Source organism: Oncorhynchus mykiss, chromosome 9 (genome assembly GCF_057628025.1).
Source record: "Oncorhynchus mykiss isolate SJ-2025 chromosome 9, ASM5762802v1, whole genome shotgun sequence".
In the NCBI taxonomy this organism is placed as follows: Eukaryota; Metazoa; Chordata; class Actinopteri; order Salmoniformes; family Salmonidae; genus Oncorhynchus; species Oncorhynchus mykiss.
In genome coordinates this window covers 58,518,616-58,538,438 of record NC_143030.1, presented here as the reverse complement: position 1 = coordinate 58,538,438, position 19,823 = coordinate 58,518,616, and the positions used below count along the sequence as shown (strand labels likewise).

At 41.2% G+C, this 19,823-nt stretch overlaps 1 protein-coding gene across 1 annotated transcript; it reads right to left on the bottom strand.

Moving 5' to 3' along the window:
* Positions 1-3,260: 3,260 nt before the first annotated feature.
* LOC149981277 (transmembrane protein 26-like) lies at positions 3,261-4,912 on the bottom strand. The gene has a single exon (XM_090185631.1). It carries the CDS (start codon positions 4,601-4,603, stop codon positions 4,112-4,114), a length of 492 nt encoding a protein of 163 aa, XP_090041757.1. The 5' UTR covers positions 4,604-4,912; the 3' UTR covers positions 3,261-4,111.
* Between the last annotated feature and the right edge of the window lie 14,911 nt (positions 4,913-19,823).

Below are 19,823 nucleotides of genomic sequence, written 5' to 3'. Positions count from 1 at the left end.
GTGTGTGTCTCTCTCGCTCAGTCTGTGGTTGTTCATGTGAAGAAGTTGTTGGGAAGTGGAGAGCTGATTTCATTTTACCATGCATGCGGGCTTGCAGTTGACTCTTCTCTTCCTCTCTCTCTCTAGCTCTATCTAAGGCAGCCCGTGGTTTAACAAGCAGCGATCAGCTGACAGTCCCATCTGCCCACGTGCCAACACAATCTTGTTAGTGTGCAGCTAATCTGAGGAAGAAATGGACTCTTAGGCAAGCAGATCTTTCATCATGCAATTGTCTGCCATGATCACGCTCTTTCTTATACATATCCATATACAGTGGGGCAAAAAAGTATTTAGTCAGCCACCAATTGTGCAAGTTCTCCCACTTAAAAAGATGAGAGAGGCCTGTCATAGGTACACTTCAAGGTACACTATGACAGACAAAATGGAGAAAAAATATCCAGAAAATCACATTGTAGGATTTTTAATGAATTTATTTGTAAATTATGTGGAAAATAAGTATTTGGTCACCTACAAACAAGCAAGATTTCTGGCTGTCACAGACCTGTAACTTCTTCTTTAAGATGGTCCTCTGTCCTCCACTCGTTACCTGTATTAATGGCACCTGTTTGAACTTGTTATCAGTATAAAAGACACCTGTCCACAACCTCAAACAGTCACACTCCAAACTCCACTATGGCCAAGACCAAAGAGCTGTCAAAGGATACCAGAAACAAAATTGTAGACCTGCACCAGGCTGGAAAGACTGAATCTGCAATAAGTAAGCAGCTTGGTATGAAGAAATCAACTGTGGGAGCAATTATTAGGAAATGGAAGACATACAAGACCACTGATAATCTCCCTCGATCTGGGGCTCCACGCAAGATCTCACCCCGTGGGGTCAAAAGGATCACAAGAACGGTGAGCAAAAATCCCAGAACCACACGGGGGGACCTAGTGAATGACCTGCAGAGAGCTGGGACCAAAGTAACAAAGTCTACCAACAGTAACACACTACGCCGCCAGGGACTCAAATCCTGCAGTGCCAGACGTGTCCCCCTGCTTAAGCCAGTACATGTCCAGGCCCGTCTGAAGTTTGCTAGAGAGCATTTGGATGATCCAGAAGAAGATTGGGACAATGTCATATGGTCAGATGAAACCAAAATATAACTTTTTGGTAAAAACTTAACTCGTCGTGTTTGGATGACAAAGAATGCTGAGTTGCATCCAAAGAAAACCATATGTACGGTGAAGCATGGGGGTGGAAATATCATGCTTTGGGGCTGTTTTTCTGCAAAGGAACCAGGACGACTGATCCGTGTATAGGAAAGAATGAATGGGGCCATGTATCGTGAGATTTTGAGTGAAAACCTCCTTCCATTAGCAAGAGCATTGAAGATGAAACGTGGCTGGGTCTTTCAGCATGACAATGATCCCAAACACACCGCCTGGGCAACGAAGGAGTGGCTTCGTAAGAAGCATTTCAAGGTCCTGGAGTGGCCTAGCCAGTCTCCAGATCTCAACCTCATAGAAAATCTATGGAGGGAGTTGAAAGTCTGTGTTGCCCAGCAACAGCCCCAAAACATCACTGCTCTAGAGGAGATCTGCATGGAGGAATGGGCCAAAATACCAGCAACAGTGTTTGGTCAATAACAAAAACAACTTTTGTTCTTGACCAAATACTTATTTTCCACCATAATTTGCAAACGAATTAATTAAAAATCCTACAATGTGATTTTCTGGATTTATTTTCTAATTTTGTCGGTCATAGTTGAAGTGTACCTATGATGAAAATTACAGGCCTCTCTCATCTTTTTAAGTGGGAGAACTTGCACAATTGGTGGCTGACTAAATACTTTTTTGCCCCACTGTAGGTGTGTTAGAAAAAGTCACTTAGACTTAAATAAGCCACATTGTACATTAGCTTGTGTCACTTGATTCCTTTGATGGTCTAGAGAGAGTGGGCTGATATTTAAGTGAATGCTGCATTTGGGCAGACATGACATCTCTGTACATGTCGTTATATATGTTTATCTCTCAAGTGAAAGTCAGTCCTCCATGGATAATTGAAACCAATGTGTCACAACAAAAACACATAATTTTTTTTGATTGAACTAGGCTTTAACCAGTTTTAGAAACGTGAGAGTGTTTTCTATCCACACATACTAATCATATGCATATACTATATTCCTGGCATGAGTAGCAGGACGCTGAAATGTTGGGTGATTTTTAACAGAATGTTCGAAAAAGTAGGAGGTTGGCTTAAAGGTTAAGAACAAATTCTTATTTACAATGACTGCCTACCCCAGCCAAACCCGGACGATGCTGGGCCATTTGTGTGCCACCCTATGGGACTCCCAATCACGGCCAGATGTGATACAACCTGGATTCGAACCCGGGACTGTAGTGAGATGCAGTGCTTTAAACCGCTATGCCACTTGGGAGAATACAGCTCTTTAACTGTTCCTCTAGAGAGGCTCTCTAGTTTCCATTCCAGAAATATGTCACTCTCTCGTTCTCTCTCTCTCTGTCTCTGTTTGCTTCTCTCTCTGTGTTTGCTTCTCTCTCTTTTTCTGTCTGTCTTTCTCACTTCCTCTCTCTCCCTCTCTCGTTCTCTCCTTCCCTCGCTCTCTCTCCTGTCCCCTCTCTCGTTCTCCCCCTTCTCTCTCTCTCTCTGTCTGCCTCTATCGCTCTCTTCTTTCTCCCTCTTTCTCCCTCTCTCTCTGATGTAATGGTCTCCGACTTGTCACACACATTTTAACAGATTAAAGATGCATTATTAAATATTTTCATACCATGCATCTTTTTTCCTCTCTCCACCAATTCAGGCAGCTTACTGGAAGAAAAACATTGCCTTCTAGTGCTCTCCTCTCCTATACTCTGGGTGGTGGAGCGGAGCTATTTGGTGGCTAACAGACACAGAGGAATGTAATAAGAGTGAATTGAACTCAAATCTCTAATCGGGAACACCTGCTGCTCATCTCCTGCCAATGTTTTAAAGCGGGTGAGACAGCACTTTAAGATTTGAAGATGACAGGTCTGTAAGGGCTCTATCTGGACACCAATTTAAACCTTTCAAGTTATATAAAGGGTCACTGTCAATATAAGCAGTTAGGCGTTTGACAATCATTCTATGTAAAGGCTTGCTTCTTTTAGAATGAGGCGTTTCTAGGAGCACAGCACAAGCTTTAAACACATTTGAGTGTATGTTTCAATCTGATAAACAGACGAGTTGTGGTTTGTTTGACTTGGTAACACTGCCATCTCATGGTATAAAGAGAAAGGAATGTTCAAAAATGTATTTCTCAATGTGTAAAGCTTGAAAGCATTTTCTGGAAACGTTGATTTAAAAAAACAGACAGTTCTCTCACAACATTTACCACCACCACCATCATCATCATCCAAACCAAAAAATGGCACACTAACCTATGATACCTATGTCTCAATGTATAATGTAACAAAATGATAACATTTCCAATTGAGATATAAAAAGTGAGAGAGTTCTAAAGGACACATACAAACAAAGTCACAATACCTAAGTAATACACAACATTTTATACAATATAAAGACAGTCACAGAGATATTCCCAAGTGTGACTTGGGTCCTAGTGAACTTGGTGAACATTGTATGTCAGGTGATAGTGTTGCTCTCTCCCTTTCTCGTCTTTATCTTTATCATTGGAATTACATAATATTGTGTGATCAAATCTTCAGGGACCTTGCTCAGTGGTATACTCTACTCCTTGGCATTGAACCTCCTCCAAAGACCCGAGTCTCTTCATGGTACACTTTTGAACTGGAGATTATAGAGTTGGCAGATCTGTTCAACTTGACTCCTGGTGTGTGAAGGAGATTCCCCCTAAGGGTCGAGTCATGCCTCACAGCATCGTATATGCTCTCCACACCTGGCAACCTCTCTGATTCCCTCTCTCCCTCCACCTTTGTCTGGCAGCTCTGTTCTCCTTTCCTCCCTAACCCTCCCCCCTCCACCTCTACCTCTGTCAGGCAGCTTTGTCCTTCGCTCACCTGTCCTTCTCCCTCCCTCCCACACCACAACCTCCTCCTGGGCTTGTTGGCACCAGGGCATTGAACATGTCTCCAGCCACCCTTGTGATGTCTCCTCCTGCTGCTCACACTACACCACAAAGATCCTGTAGACCTCCAGCAAGATGACAAGGATGTTCTTGCAGGTGAAGAAGATCATCAACTGGTTGAGCACATTCTTCCTGATCATGAGGTAGAGGCAGTAGACGAGGAACGACCCATCCTGGTGCCCCACAGTCAACAGCAAGCGCCACACTTCCCTGGAACAGCATAGCCCTGGATAGCAGGAGGAGGGAGTTCCAGGCATGCCCTCCACCACAGCCATGCTTACCCCCTGAGAGAGACTCCACTGGGACGAGCCAGGCTGGGACGAGATAGGATGGGGCGGGGCCTTGGTGGGGCAGATCTGGGTGAGGTCCAATGGGAAATCCATGAGGGCCCAGGAGAACAGGGCCAGTCCTACGTCGATGACAGCCCGGTTGGTCTTGACATCTGGCTCTGTGAAGGTGTCAAAGATGTCCAGGATGTTGGCGCCCAGGCCCATGTAGGCCATGAGGAGCTGGGAGAGCAGGTCTCGGGACATGACCCAGAACCAGCACGATGAGCATGGTCTGCTTCAGGTCAGCCGCACAGTTTTCTGGGCCCAGCTGCAAGATGTCCTGCGTTAGTCAACACACAATGAGATTAGATGATACTTTAATGTCTACTTTCCAAGAAAGTTGCTGTGCGTTTTGTGGTGTAACACCTACCGCTGAGATGGGGATGTGAGCCAGAAGCTCCTCTAGCTCAAGGCTAGAGGAGATGTTGACCGGGAGCTTGTACTGCAGCAGGCTGAGCTCCAGGAACCAAATTGAGGGGATGACGGCACTGAGGTAGAGGAAACCATGGGGGAGAACCTAAAAGCAAAGCAGCGAGGACGGGATAGGGAGAGTTATTTTTAGCAACACACTTAGTTTTTGGGCAGTCAGTATAAGAAGTAATGCTTCCACAAGTGTCCCATTTCAGACAGCCAATTATTCTCATCATGTATGCAAATCCCACTTGACAGCGCAAAGCCTTCTCCATGAGGAGAGAACTTCAAAGTTAGAGGGAGAGAGGGACCTGGAGTAAGCTTCCGTCTCAGCATGCCCCTCCGCACATAGGATGCAATATGATGGCTGGCTGATTCAGCATCGTTTGGATGGATGGAGAAATTATTCCACCGTTGTGTTTCAGTCAGCAATGACATCATTTTGTGTCATCTCTTTGAAGGGTGTGAAATAAAGCTTGTTAATTCAGTTCAGGGCCTGAGCCAGGCCATGCAGTAGACAATGGTGAGAAAAGGAGTATGAAGGTAAAATAACTGGACGTCTACACACACACATATGTAAAGAGTGGCTTTTCATGGAGAATGACAGTGCTTCCAGCAAGCAAGAGATTGACTGAGTGTTTTTGAAGGACAAAGAAGCTTTTTTTTAGAGAAAGAGTGAGAGATATTTTGGATGCATACACAGCCTCTGGCAGGAACTCATAAAAGAGTTCCACCAGTACAGTGGTGAGTTCAGAGATGATTTATCCCCATACAAAAAGGTTTATGTTTAGGTTTATTAACTACAATCCTATACCACCCCTGTAAAACCAAAAACACAGGCAGAGCAGAGTAGACTGCGAAGACAGCTAGGCCAACGGGTGAATTGCTAATGTCTTTCTATCTAACATTTCCATTTATCGCAACATGAACAGGAGAGGAAAAAACATTTTCCTCGCATCAAATTAATGAGTTCATTTGTGTGGTTAATCATTATTACAATTGCTCTGTAACCCCGGGGCTGTTTGATTGTTTTTCATTAGGTTTTCCACTCGGGCTATGACTCCGAGACAGAACTAGATCATGAAGATGGTGCAAAAATGGAGGTGCCGCTGTAAGTCTTACGTTGTTGTGTGTGTGTGTGTGTGTGTGTGTGTGTGTGTGTGTGTGTGTGTGTGTGTGTGTGTATGTGTATGTGTATGTGTATGTGTATGTGTGTGTGTTTGTGTGTGTGTGTGTGTGTGTGTGTGTGTGTGTGTGTGTGTGTGTGTGTGTGTGTGTGTGTGTGTGTGTGTGTGTGTGTGTGTGTGTGTGTGTGTGTGTGTGTGTGTGTGTGGTGTGCGTGCGTGCGTGCGCGCGTGTGCGGAATGTGAAAATAAAGACGTGTATATCAAGGTCATGCAAAATAATGGAACATATTGCTGCTAAATTAGTTGAGAATGTGAGTGTAAATACAAATTGGAATCAAGTGCAGTAAAAGTGGATGATGTTAGACAAGTTACTGCCTTGTGGAATGTAGATGGAGTGAAGGACTGTATACAGTGCAAAGGAGGAAGCACTGGCATATGTGTTTATTTACTTGACACCCAGCGTCAACACATTATTACACAGTCATAACCATGTCATAATATGTCATAACAGCTGATATAACTTGTCATACCCTATTATAATATAGTCAGAACACTATCATTGCACAGATATTTAAACCTGTTGTGACATATATTGCATTATTTTATGGCTGCTTATGACACCTACATAAGAGTGTAAAAACCCACAAAACCTACCATGGTAGTTATTTTATGGCTGGTTATGACACCTACATAAGAGTGTCAAAACCTACACAAGGCAAACAATTCCATTACACCATAGCCTGTGGGTTTATTTATTTGCCATGTTAAATGATCATTGTAATTGTGCACACATTGATGTCAGACATGCACCTACCCCAATGGTCTGTCGCTGCTGTCTGGGATGAATGCAGAAGCAGATTTCAGGAGCAGGACAAGACACCATGTATGTAATAGACCTATCTGCCTTATATGCTTATTATGGTCATAATGCTTCGATGACAGTGTCATAAAGTGTAATTTCTTAGTCCAAATGACACAGGATGGTCATAATGCTTCTTGACAGTGTCATAAAGTGTATTTTCTTAGTCCAAGTAAAGTGACGTAGGTTGGTCGATTATGGCAGCCGGGGCAGCAGATAGCCTAGTGGTTAGAGCGTTGGGCAAGTAACCAGTAACTGAAAGGTTGCTGGATCGAATCCCCGAGCTTACAAGGTAAAAATCTGTCGTTCTGCCCCTGAGCAAGGCAGTTAACCCACTGTTCCCCGGATGCTGAAACCGTGGATGTCGATTATGGCAGCCCCCCCGCACCTCTCTGATTCAGATGGGTTGGATTAAATGCAGAAGACAAATTTCAATTGAATGCATTCCAGTTGTACAACTAGCTAGGTATCTCCCTTTCCTTAATGCTTATTGACAGTGTCATAAAGTGTATATTCTACAACTTGTTTAAAATATGATGAAAAAAACATGACTGTGATTCATTACAACAACAAAGGATGTAAGATACAAACTTTCAAAGGAAACATCTTGGCAGGGAAAAAACTAATTATGTGGGTTTCATAACCAACCATAAAATAACACATGTCACAACCGCTGTAAATATATGGGTCATGACAGTGTTATGACCATATTATGACAAGTTAGGACAAGTTATGTCAACTGTCATGATATATTATGACATGGTTATGACCGTGTCATACTGTGTTATGCCACTGGGTGTAAAGTAAAGTGTTAACGTTTATTCTTACACAACATTTGTTCCAGAACTAGTTTGGGTAATACTTCTCTTTGTGTCACGCCCTGACCTTAGTTATCTTTGTTTTCTTTAATATTTTGGTTAGGTCAGGGTGTGACGAGGGTGATTTGTGTAGTTTTTGTATTGTCTAGGGGTTGTTGTATATCTAGGTGTTTATATGTCTATGGTTGCCTAGATTGGTTCCCAATCAGAGGCAGCTGTTTATTGTTGTCTCTGATTGGGGACCATATTTAGGTAGCCATATTCCGTGGGTATTTCGTGGGTTATTGTCTAAGTGTAGTTGCCTATCAGGACTCGTGTTATTAGCGTCACGTTTGTTTTGTTGTTTTGTATAGTTTGTTCTGTGTTTATTCTTCATTAAAATAAGTATGTATTCTTATCACACTGTGCCTTGGTCTCGTCGTTATGACGAACGTGACACTTTGCCAACAAGTGTAATGCGTTTTTAATGCCGTTATTATAAGACTTAATCGTGTATGATAGGTAATGATCCTGAGTGATCATCATTATTAGTGTGTCATTGCTGTAGAAGACACTGTAAGGCTATATACGTTATATAGACATTGTTACCATTTCCACTCTGCGTTGCGGGTATACTTGATGGTGACTGCCATCTTCACCCCCAACAGATCCACGCCCATCAGAAGCAGCCGATAGAGGGGATCCCTTCCCCTTTGACGGCGACCACACACCACACGGTCGCCACGCCATGGACGGCAAACAGGAAACGGCTCAGCGGGGCCAGCAGGAAGTTGATGACATGACACATCCTGCCTGAGAGAGGAGTCCCACAACCCCAGTGGAGGAGAATGTATTGTCCACTAAGACACTGACCTTTGGCCCCTAATGGTTAGGACCAGGATGAAATGTGGTGTCTGATCCCATATCAGCCTCAGTCAAATCCTCAGATTATCGTTGCCATGCCATACATGAATAGTCAGAGGAGTTGGCTAAAACACAAACAAATTGGTCCAGCCTATGAAGGAGGTATGCTGATCCTAAATCTGTCCTACCTGTAGCTGATTGTATCATAGGGGTATCATCATGCTGTGATTACTGTTGACCTCCCCCCCAAAGTCCTCTGTTGTTCAAAAAACGTCCTGCAAGTGCTTTACAGCTTCTTGAAATCAACAGTAATCACAGCATAATGATAACCCTATACTAGAATCAGCTATTCTACCTGGGACCTCACCAGTGCTCTACTACAGTATGTGAGGTATCAACCAGGAGGTTAGTGAGTGTCAGTGGCAGGCAGGATAGTAAGAGTGGTTAGAGGTTAGGAAAAATAACATATTTTTTAACACATTTTTGCTACGAACTGAGTGTACTGAGTCACTTTTCTAAAAGCCTTTTATATTTGAGTCATCATAAAAATAAATAAATGCCATACTGTATGGCTAATAGCTTTATCAAACCATAGTCACGATTAGCCCATACTGTGACCAAACCAAACAGTTGAATTGGCATTAGACAGTGAATAGCTTCTCCATAGTGTATTATTAACTAGGATGTAGGATGAAACAAAGCCATTGCTGATTGAAAACAGTGCGAGGAGCCAAAGTGGGACTGTGAGAGTGATGAGTGAGCATGTATTACAAACCTTTCAACTGTTCTGACCAGTCAATTTCAAAAGACTGTACAGAGACATCAAAATGAATAACATGTTTTTAATGAGTATCATTTTATATATTTGGTACATCTGCTGTATGATCATGATGACTAGGAGCAGTCCCTGGCCAATGTCCTGTCCCTGTTTGGTACATCTACTGTTGGTTACAATTTCAGCTGGTTAAATTCACACTGGGAATTTACTTGTCACTGAATTTCAGTGATTATGTACTTCATATTTTGAGTACTAACACAATTAGAGTACTTAAATAGCTAACTAAACTATGAGTAGCTAACTAACTAAATTGTATGTACAAAAAGTAAAAAAATCTTATTGTGATGATCAAAATGTGTTGTCAATCTAATTTCTTCATACAATATATAAACTGTATGGTCATACTTACAGAGTGAAAATATTCCAGATTAAATTCAATCTTTGCTGAGAGTGGTTTAAATGTAGCTCCAATATTTCTTCTTCAAGTTTAATAACAGGCTTTTGTTTTTGTGAGTAGATACACCCCTGTAATTCGCAGACCCTAAATTCTATATGATATGGCTACGTTGTGCCACTGTGTCTACCTTTTAAATGCCTCCCACCTTAAATACACACACCACCACCACCCCTGGCTCCCGACATGATCCAGGGCCGGACTACCGCATTTGGGGCCCCGGGACACCCGACCTGGAGGCTCCCTGGAGGTCAGAGGCCCTGGGGCACATGCCCTGTGTGTCCGTTTGGTAATCCGGCCCTGGAGGTAGCCCCACTGGATGAGTAGACACAGGAGATAAGGGATCCCTGAATATCTGGGTAACATTTCACTTGAAAGGGGTATACACAGGGGCGGAGCCTGAGGGGTGTCCGGCTGTGGCACTGGTCACCCCTGACATCTGATTGGCCACTCCGGGTGCCACACAAAATGTAATTTGCTACTGGCAGTTTGATGCTGACTGATCTCATTTCACCTCTCATTTATTTTGACGTTCGGCGCCGCATTTTTCAAAGCGAGGACGAGGAAGGGAGAATATTATCGTTGGTTGCAAGATACGGAAGAATAAGAATAAGAAGAATAGATAATATTTCCACAGCTCCACAAGCTCTTTTGACGATTGGCGAAAGCATCATATTTGAAGTAAGTTTTAACCTCTCTGGGATATGTGGGACGTCCCACATGGCCAAAAACCAGAGAAAATGCAGAGCGCCAAATTCAAATAAATTACTATGAAAATCTAACTTTCATGAAATCACACGTAAGATACCAAATTAAAGCTACACGTGTTGTGAATCAAGCCAACATGTCAGATTTCAAAAAGGCTTTTCGGCGAAAGCAAACGATGCTATTATCTGAGAGTAGCACCTCCGTAAACAAAGAGAGAAAACATATTTCAACCCTGCAGGCGCGACACAAAACACAGAAATAAAAATATAAATCATGCCTTACCTTTGACGAGCTTCTTCTGTTGGCACTCCAATATGTCCCATAAACATCACAAATGGTCCTTTTGTTCGATTAATTCCATCGATATATACATCCAAAATGTCAATTTATTTGGCGCGTTTGATCCAGAAAAACGCCAGTTCCAACTTGGGCAACGTGACTACAAAATATCTCAAAAGTTACCTTTAAACTTTGCCAAAACATTTAAAACTACTTTTGTAATACAACTTTAGGTATTTTTTAAAGTAAATAATCAATATAATTGAAGACGGGATGATCTTTGTTCAATACAGGAAGAAAACAAACTGACGCTACCTTTCAGGTCACGCGCCTCTAAAAAACAGTACACTTGAAGTGACCCTCGTTTTGAACAGGGCTACTTCTTCATTACACAAAGGAAAAACCTCAACCAATTTCTAAAGACTGGTGACATCCAGTAGAAGCGGTAGGAACTGCAAGAAGGTCCCTTAGAATTCTGGATTCCCAATGAAAACTACTGAAAAGAGAGTGACCTCAAAAAAAAATCTGAATGGTTTCTCCTCGGGGTCTCGCCTGCTACGTAAGTTCTGTTATACTCACAGACATAATTCAAACAGTTTTAGAAAATTCAGAGTGTTTTCTATCCAAAGCTACTAATAATATGCATATGTTATCTTCTGGGGATGAGTAGCAGGCAGGTGAATTTGGGCAGGCATTTCATCCGGACGTGAAAATACTGCCCCCTGTCACGGTTTAGCATCTGGTTTAGGTTTCCTGAACAACTTCCACGAAAGTTGAGTCACTGTGTAAGTTAACGTAACACGGAACCAAACCGGCTGCACTCGTGCGCCATCGTGCGGCATCGTGCATAAATGTATTTTGTCCCTCTACACCAAACGCGATCACGACACGCAGGTTAAAATATCAAAACAAACTCTGAGCCAATTACATTAATTTGGGGACAGGTCGAAAAGCTTTAAACATTTATGGCAATTTAGCTAGTTAGCTTGCACTTGCTAGCTAATTTGTCCTATTTAGCTAGCTTGCTGTTGTAGCTAATTTGTCCTGGGATATAAACATTGAGTTTTGATTTTACCTGAAATGCACAAGGTCCTCTACTCCAACAATTATTCCACACATAAAACGGCCAACCTAATCGTTTCTAGTCATCTCTCCTTCTTCCTGGCTTTTTCATCTTTGAACTTTCATAGTATTACTACGCCGACCGGCAAAACAGTTTGTCTTTCAATTACCCACGTGGGTATAACCAATGAGAAGATGTTACGTGGGTGCCTGCTTCTATAAACCAATGAGGAGATGGGAGAGGCAGGACTTGCAGCGCGATCTGCGTCAGAAATAGAAAGGACTTCTAGATTTTTGTACTTGAACTCAAAACTAACAATTGTTATTATCAATCTTTTAACGTTACTCAAAAGATTACCACAATTTGCTGCTACTTACTGCAGAGTAGGGCTAGCCATGATCTAACTAGTAATTTAAGCTGGTAGTTGATTTTATGGTACAGTTATGATAATGGGAATTTGTAATTAAGATTGAGATTGGTCTAAAATGTGTGTAATTGGAAGCTTAGATGTAACCACAGACGATCTTATTTTTGCATAGGGTCAATTAAACATGAAAAGAAAGGGAGAGGTATCAGACTTCTTTTTAACCTCTAGCACTTAGCCATCCCGGATGCGGGATCGTGAATACAGCCTCAAGCTCATTACCATAACGCAACGTTAACTATTCATGAAAATCGCAAATGAAATGAAATAAATATGCTAGCTCTCAAGATTAGCCTTTTGTTATTAACAACACTGTCATCTCAGATTTTCAAAATATGCTTCTCAACCATAGGAAAACAATAATTTGTGTAACAGTAGCTAGCTAGCGTAGCATTTAGCGTTAGCATTAGCGTTAGCATTCAGCAGGCAACATTTTCACAAAAACCAGAAAAGCATTCAAATAAAATAATTTACCTTTGAAGAACTTCAGATGTTTTCAATGAGGAGACTCTGTTAGATAGCAAATGTTCAGTTTTTCCTGAAAGATTATTTGTTTAGGAGAAATCTCTCCGTTTGGTGCGTCACGTTTGGCTACCAAAAAAAAACGAAAATCCAGTCATCAAAACGCCAAACTTTTTTCCAAATTAACTCCATAATATCGACTGAAACATGGCAAACGTTTAGAACCAATCCTCAAGGTGTTTTTCACATATATCTTCGATGATATATCGTTAGTGGAAGTGTGCTTTCTGTTCTGAATCCCAGGAGAAAATGCCCGCAGCTGAAGATTACGCACCAATTTAGACAACGGACACCGGGCGGACCCCTGGAAAATGTAGTCTCTTATGGCCAATCTTCCAATGAAATGCCTACAAATACGTCACAATGCTGCAGACATCTTGAAGAAACGACAGAAAGGGCAGGCTTATTCCTGGTGCATTCACAGCCATATAAGGAGACAATGGAAAACAGAGCCTCAGAAATTCTGCTCATTTCCTGTTTGAAGTTTCATCTTGGTTTCGCCTGTAGCATGAGTTCTGTGGCACTCACAGATAATATCTTTACAGTTTTGGAAACGTCAGACTGTTTTCTTTCCAAAGCTGTCAATTATATGCATAGTCGAGCATCTTTTCGTGACAAAATATTGCGCTTAAAACAGGCACGTTTTTTTATCCAATAATGAAATAGCGCCCCCATAGACAGGCAGATCAGGTGCAAACAGACCCCAGCCATTGCATCACCACCTGACCCCAGAGCAGCTCCCTATCTGAGGCTAGTCAGAGTCAGTGTGGTCAGATTTCACAAGGACCCAGTCTACCACCACCAGGTCAGAGCATCTACCAGGCAATCAGTCACATGCCCAATTCAGAATTTAAGTTTAGCTTCAGCTTGTAATAGATGATTTTGTCAGATTAAGCCTCACTTTAAAATGTTGGTTGTTGATTCATATGTGTTCTTGTTTGGATGACTGTGGCATTTTTATTGTGATTATACACCAATGGTTATTGTGTTATTTTAATGTAATAGATATATTAAGGGATGACACAGAGACCTCTGGCTCTGAGCAAGACAGTGAGCCAGAGCTGCCAGGAGATGTCATCGAGTCCCTCTCAACTGCATCAAGCACCAGATATGCTGTTCCAAAAGGACCCAGTGGTAGGCCAGTCCAATACTTTAAACTACACATTTTAGTTAGCAGCTGTTAGAATCTAATCTAATTATACATTTCCATAGAGATATGCCACCTTATTTAACGTGTATTTCAGACATTTTAAGATCGAGAGAAGAGGTTCCTGTACAGACGTGTTTGACAACATTTCCCAGAACTCAGCATGGTACTAGGAAAAGGGTTTACAACAGCTCCTGGTATGACAATTCATGGCTTGAAAATTCTGTAAGTCAAGATTCAACTTATTGTTTCGCCTGTAGGCATTTTTCTCTGCCAAATACACCCGAATGAATCTGCCTTCACATCACAGTCTGGTTTTCGTAACAGGAAAAAAGGCACTGTTTAAAGATTCTGGGTTTAAGATCCATTCGAAGGCAGAGCATCATATCAATGCTATGTATGCTTGGAATCAACATAAAAGGGCTATTGACAGCAACTCATCAATGAGGACCGGAAAAAGAAAGTGGAGGAAACTGTACTTACATTAAAACAATTGCAGATATGCTCCTATTAACTGCCACTCAAAATATAGCGCAGAGAGGTCATCGATAGTTTGATGACTCTCACAACAAGGGTACTTTTTTGACAATCTTAGAAGAAATAGCAAAGCATGACCCTCTCATAGAGAAAAGGATGAATGCATGTGGCAATGCTAGGTACACAAGCCACCAAATCCAGAATTAAGTTCTTAAGGGCTTAGCTGAGATGGTACAGAGTGAAATAATAAGAGAAGTAAAAGAAAGTGAAGTTGTTAGTGTTCAGTAATTGCAGATGAAACCAAAGATTTATATAAAAAATAAAAAAGTTGTTACTTGTGAGGTACTATTACAACGAGGCCATCCACGAAAGCTTTCAGTCAGCTGAATGCTTAGATGCAGCAGGCCTCACAAAAATTATAATTGATTGCCTTGAAAAACATGGTCTGGACTACAGAAATAATCTTGTGGGGCAAGGCTATGACACTGCCTCCATCATGAGCGGAAAGCATTCTGGTGTGTCTGCACGGATTAAAAACAGTGCAAGATTTGCATTTTATGTGCACTGTAATGCACATTGTTTGAAATTCGTTCTTGTCGATGCTGTAAAATCAGTGCTTGAGGCAGTTAACTTTTTTGCTATCCTGCAGAAGCTTAATAACTTTGTATCTGGCTCTTACATTCATCTCAAGTGGCTTGCAGTTCAGAAAGAGCTGTATCCACAGCAGCAGCCCAGGGAAGTACAGATACTTATGGATGTAAGGTGGTGTCATGACGTTGCCCTCATTGGGTACAGCAAACCCCATCCCCCTCTCCCTGCCTCCCCCTTGCCTCCTTCAACTAGGCTGCTGTGGTCAGAGAGGTCGTAAATTCCTGAATAGAGGATCTCCTCGTGGCCACACAGTATAGAGACATAGTGAATTTTCATAGACAACAAAGCAATTTCTTCCACCTCACAGAACTTGAGGTCGGAACAACATTTACGTTCCGGAGAAGGTATAAAAGATTGGTGAAGAATCCAGCTACGAACTGGTCCGTTTGTTACAACTTGGGGAAGCTCATGGGAGACGGTGCGGCCACATTACCATAACGCTGTTTATATAATAGCCTCAGATATGAGGTTTACATCTAATTGTTGTATAAGATGAATGAGTGAGGATGATACTGTTTGTAAAATTGTGTAATGTGATTTTGAACTGTTTAATGAAGGAAACTCCAATTCCCTTTTGAGTTTGAGTTTAAATCAGAGCCTGGGCCCATGAGCCCAGTTAGGGTCAGGCCCTTTTCTGCAATTCCGAATAAAACCCCAACTTTGAGAAGTTCTCAGTAGACCATGTTTTTCTCTATTACGAGTGGACAAAGGTTGCAGACCATTGCTGAATCTTTTAACCATACCACATGGTTAAACTCTTAGACTATCGATACCGACAGAATAAGAACAAGTCTTTGATATTAATTTTATTTATTTTATTTTACCTTTATTTAACTAGGCAAGTTAGTTAAGAACAAATTCTTATTTTCAATGACGGCCTAGGAACAGTGGGTTAACTGCCTGTTCAGGGGCAGAACGACAGATTTGTACCTTGTCAGCTCGGGGATTTGAACTAGTCTACAGCTAGGAATTCTGTATCATTGAACGCGAAGAACGACAACCGTCGAAACATCCATTCTACAACAACATGAATGAATGTCACTCTGAACTATCCCCTCTAACCATGAGAGAGAGAGAGGATGAAAACTCCAACAGAAACTAACTTTTCAACAAAGATCCCAACGACACACTGAGCGTAAATATACATATTGATTGCTATTGTTCCCGTTCATGTGCAAAGGATTATTATTTCAATTGTTATAATTATTAACTCTGTAGTGACTTCTCAGTTGACCCCCACTTCCCTAACAAGCCGCCATGCCGGTTTAGCCCACTAGGGCACATTCTCCTATCATTTCTTGTAACCATATTTACTTTGTTTGTTTGTGTGTGCACTTCTGTGATTGTTTAGTTAGTTAATAAGTAAATGATTTAAGACAATTGATGTATGGATGACTCATAGTGAAGTCTGGGTTCGTGCAGATAACCAACCATTTACGACGTTTGGAATGAGACTAACGTGAGGTAAAGTAAATAATACATTAATCAGAAGACTATTGATCAGATATGAAAATATCTGAAAGGTTATATTAGGAAATCATAACTTTGTAATCTGAATATTTTCCTTGGTGCCCTGACTTCCTAGTTAATTACAGTTACGTACATGATTAATCAGTTTGATCGCGTAATACTAATTACAGAGAACCTTTGATAAAAACTATAAGTCTTCAATTTAATGATAGTAAAGACACGACAGTGGGCATGCAGATACATGGCATGCTGTAATCTGAGGGACAGGCTTCCAGCAGTTCTGAGAGTGCTACAGGATATCACACTTAAAAATAGTGGTGATAGATCAGTGGAGGAAAGGGGCCTTCTTTCTCAGAGGGCTTTTGGTTACCTTTTGTAAAGTGCTTGGTGATGCCAAATGTCTTTCTGACATTCTCTAATGACCTAGCAAGGTCTGTGGATCTAGTAGGTGCCCTTACAGACACATTACAGGACTGCAGAAGTGAGGGTTACTTTGGAGAACTATGGAAAGAGGTTGAGAGATGTCAGAGCACTGCAAAATAAGTGTACAAACAGTATGTAAAAGACAGCCTAAAACAAGCTTAAGATTTCACGACTCATTGACGATGAGCACTGTAGGACAGAAAATAGTGACCAAAGTGATGGTGAGAGCTTCCAAAGAGCTGTCTTTTATCAGGTGCTTGACAGTCTCACAGCTGAGCTACAGAGGCGTTTTTCAAAAATAATTGTGAGATAATGCAAGGGGTCCAGTCTCTCAACCTAAAGAGTACAACATTCTTGAATGAGGAGCCTCTGTTTGTAAATGTACTTTTTGGTAAATAAAATATGCAATTTATGTAACAAACAAATGCTACCTTATCTCCTTGGTGCTTGAGCTTTATTTTCAGAAAATGTTTTGGATGTTCAACACTTATAGACCTAGATTATGTATTACTGAAAACAGAGTGTGTGTGTGTGTGTGTGTGTGTGTGTGTGTGTGTGTGTGTGTGTGTGTGTGTGTGTGTGTGTGTGTGTGTGCGTGCGTGCGTGCGTGCATGCGTTCGTGCGTGCTATCTGCCACTTTGAAGTGAATTATCACTTCTACATCTAATCAGCAATCATAGGATTCATTCATGCTCCTTAGATATCAGGTTAGGGTTACACACACATTTTCTTTCATGGTCTATGGACCCCCTGAAGTAGCCCCATGTATAAAACTCTAGTTCCGCCACTGGGTATATATAAGGCATTCATAACATATTTATAAAAAACAGTCATAATACCTTCATGAGTGTTGCAGAATCATTCATAACAACTTTCAGAACACATTTATCCAACATTATTAGAAGTTTCCTCTCATGATCTCTTAATTTGGCAAAATGCCACTGGGTAAACAGTACTTGGAATTGTCTTATGGATTGTCTTATTTAATTAGGAACTTTTCTCTGACAATAGCCATGAGAAAGTGTATCTGAAGTGGACTGTGTGTTCTGGCCTGGAGCACCAATCATACTGTAAATATTATGTTAGACCTCTTCAGTGTGTGTGTGTGTGTGTGTCCTCTGGGTGCCATTGTTAGTGAAGGACAGCAGATTACACTTCCCGTCTCTGCGACAACATCTTCACCGCCATCCTTCATGATGTCAGAACAAGAACAAAGCCCAGAACAAATCTACCCTAGTGGAGCAAGTCTTCAATGGGCAACTTTCAAAGAGCACCCAGCACCCAGCACTGCCCTTTCCCACCTAGGTCTGGTCCCTGCCCTGTTCAGCACTGCTGGGTCCGATAACAGCCTTACTAACTCGCCCCCTAGCCAGCATTTCCATGTAAAAAAGCCCCATGAGCTGTAAATTCATAGGAGCACATCAAATTTGGTGTAAAATGAAAGCTAGGAGTATATATTTTTCAGAAAATAAGGCATTTTTTAAATGTTCAACCATTTTCCATCCTAAATATTTAGAATTGGATTTCTGGTCAAACAGATGGAAAACTGGTCTTAGAAAACATCTAGCAGAAGAAGTCTGAAAATATATTAGAATTACATCCAAACACAATAATGTTGAAGGTAAGACCCTTGCCAACTAATATCAACATTTTTATTTAGTTTTGCAGAAATGATTTGCCTCATGAGGGAGGATAATGAAAGTTCACAGAAGTAACAAGTATAGGTATAATTTGCAAATAAATTCATTAAAAATCCTACAATGTGATTTTCTGGATTTTTTTTCTCATTTTGTCTGTCATAAAAGTGTACCTATGATGAAAATTACAGGCTTCTCTCATCTTTTTAAGTGGGAGAACTTGCACAATTGGTGGCTGACTAAATACTTTTTTGCCCCACTGTATATATATTATTTGTATTAATTTTTTATTTTAAGGAACTCAGTCCAGCTTTCAACTTACTCTTAAAAGTTGCACCCTACTGTAGTGTACTGTATTGTGCTGTACTGAATTATACTCTAATCTACTCTGCTGTCCTGTACTTTACTGTGAACTACTGTGATGTCCAAACTTGTGAAACATAGACGTCTGTGATTGGTACAGATTTGGTCTGATTCGGACAAACCGAATTTGGTTTTGTTTGGGGGTTGAATAATAGCCAGTGTGTAGAGCAATACCCAAGCATGCAATGGAAGCTTTCCTACCTTTGTGTAGGATTCAGGATACATCACCATGAAAATAATTACATCCATAATCCATAATTTCTGTAGTCCAAATCAGGGACCCATGATGTCATTATGTTACTATCATTCTGTTACCGGGTGTTAATCCACTTCATTTAGGCCTAGATATAATCAGATCAAGTGTTAACTGGCGATAACAGACACCCAAATAGAGGATGTTTTGGTGGTCTCAAAGGTGGAACTGCGTTACAGCCGTCAAATTGGTGAGCAGCTGCTAGATCATTGTCAAGAAGCCACACTTGCCCCACCAGTTAGAAGTTCAGAACGAGAAAGTGTAGGCTATATAGAAATAATTACGCTCAAATTGAAAAATCATGAAATGGATCATGAGAATTTCAATCATCCTAATGTAGATTACATCTCACATTCCAGTGTTAGAACTTCTAAACAAGGCTGCATGGGATTTCTTGTAATGTGACGCTGTGCAGACAATGGCAATGTCCGCTTTAAGTATACAGTTCTTTCTCAAACACCGCCAAAACAACAACTATGCGCATGCCGACTAGAGCGGATCTGATTGAATAGAGCGCTTACTGTAGTTCAATAACCAAAATAAATGCTTTCCAACTCAAGGTGTTATATCATAGTTGACACCCCATTCCTTCTGTAGACATCTTTGAATCTTAATGCAGAGTAGATATTTAAGAGTTTTGGGAAAACGTGGTCACATTAAATACTGAGGGAGATTTTACCATCATTCTGATACCAAACTTTACATCTGCACAGTTCT

Excerpts from the sequence above, each read along its gene's own strand:
- LOC149981277 (XM_090185631.1), bottom strand. The coding sequence starts at position 4,603 with ATGTCCCGAGACCTGCTCTCCCAGCTCCTCATGGCCTACATGGGCCTG.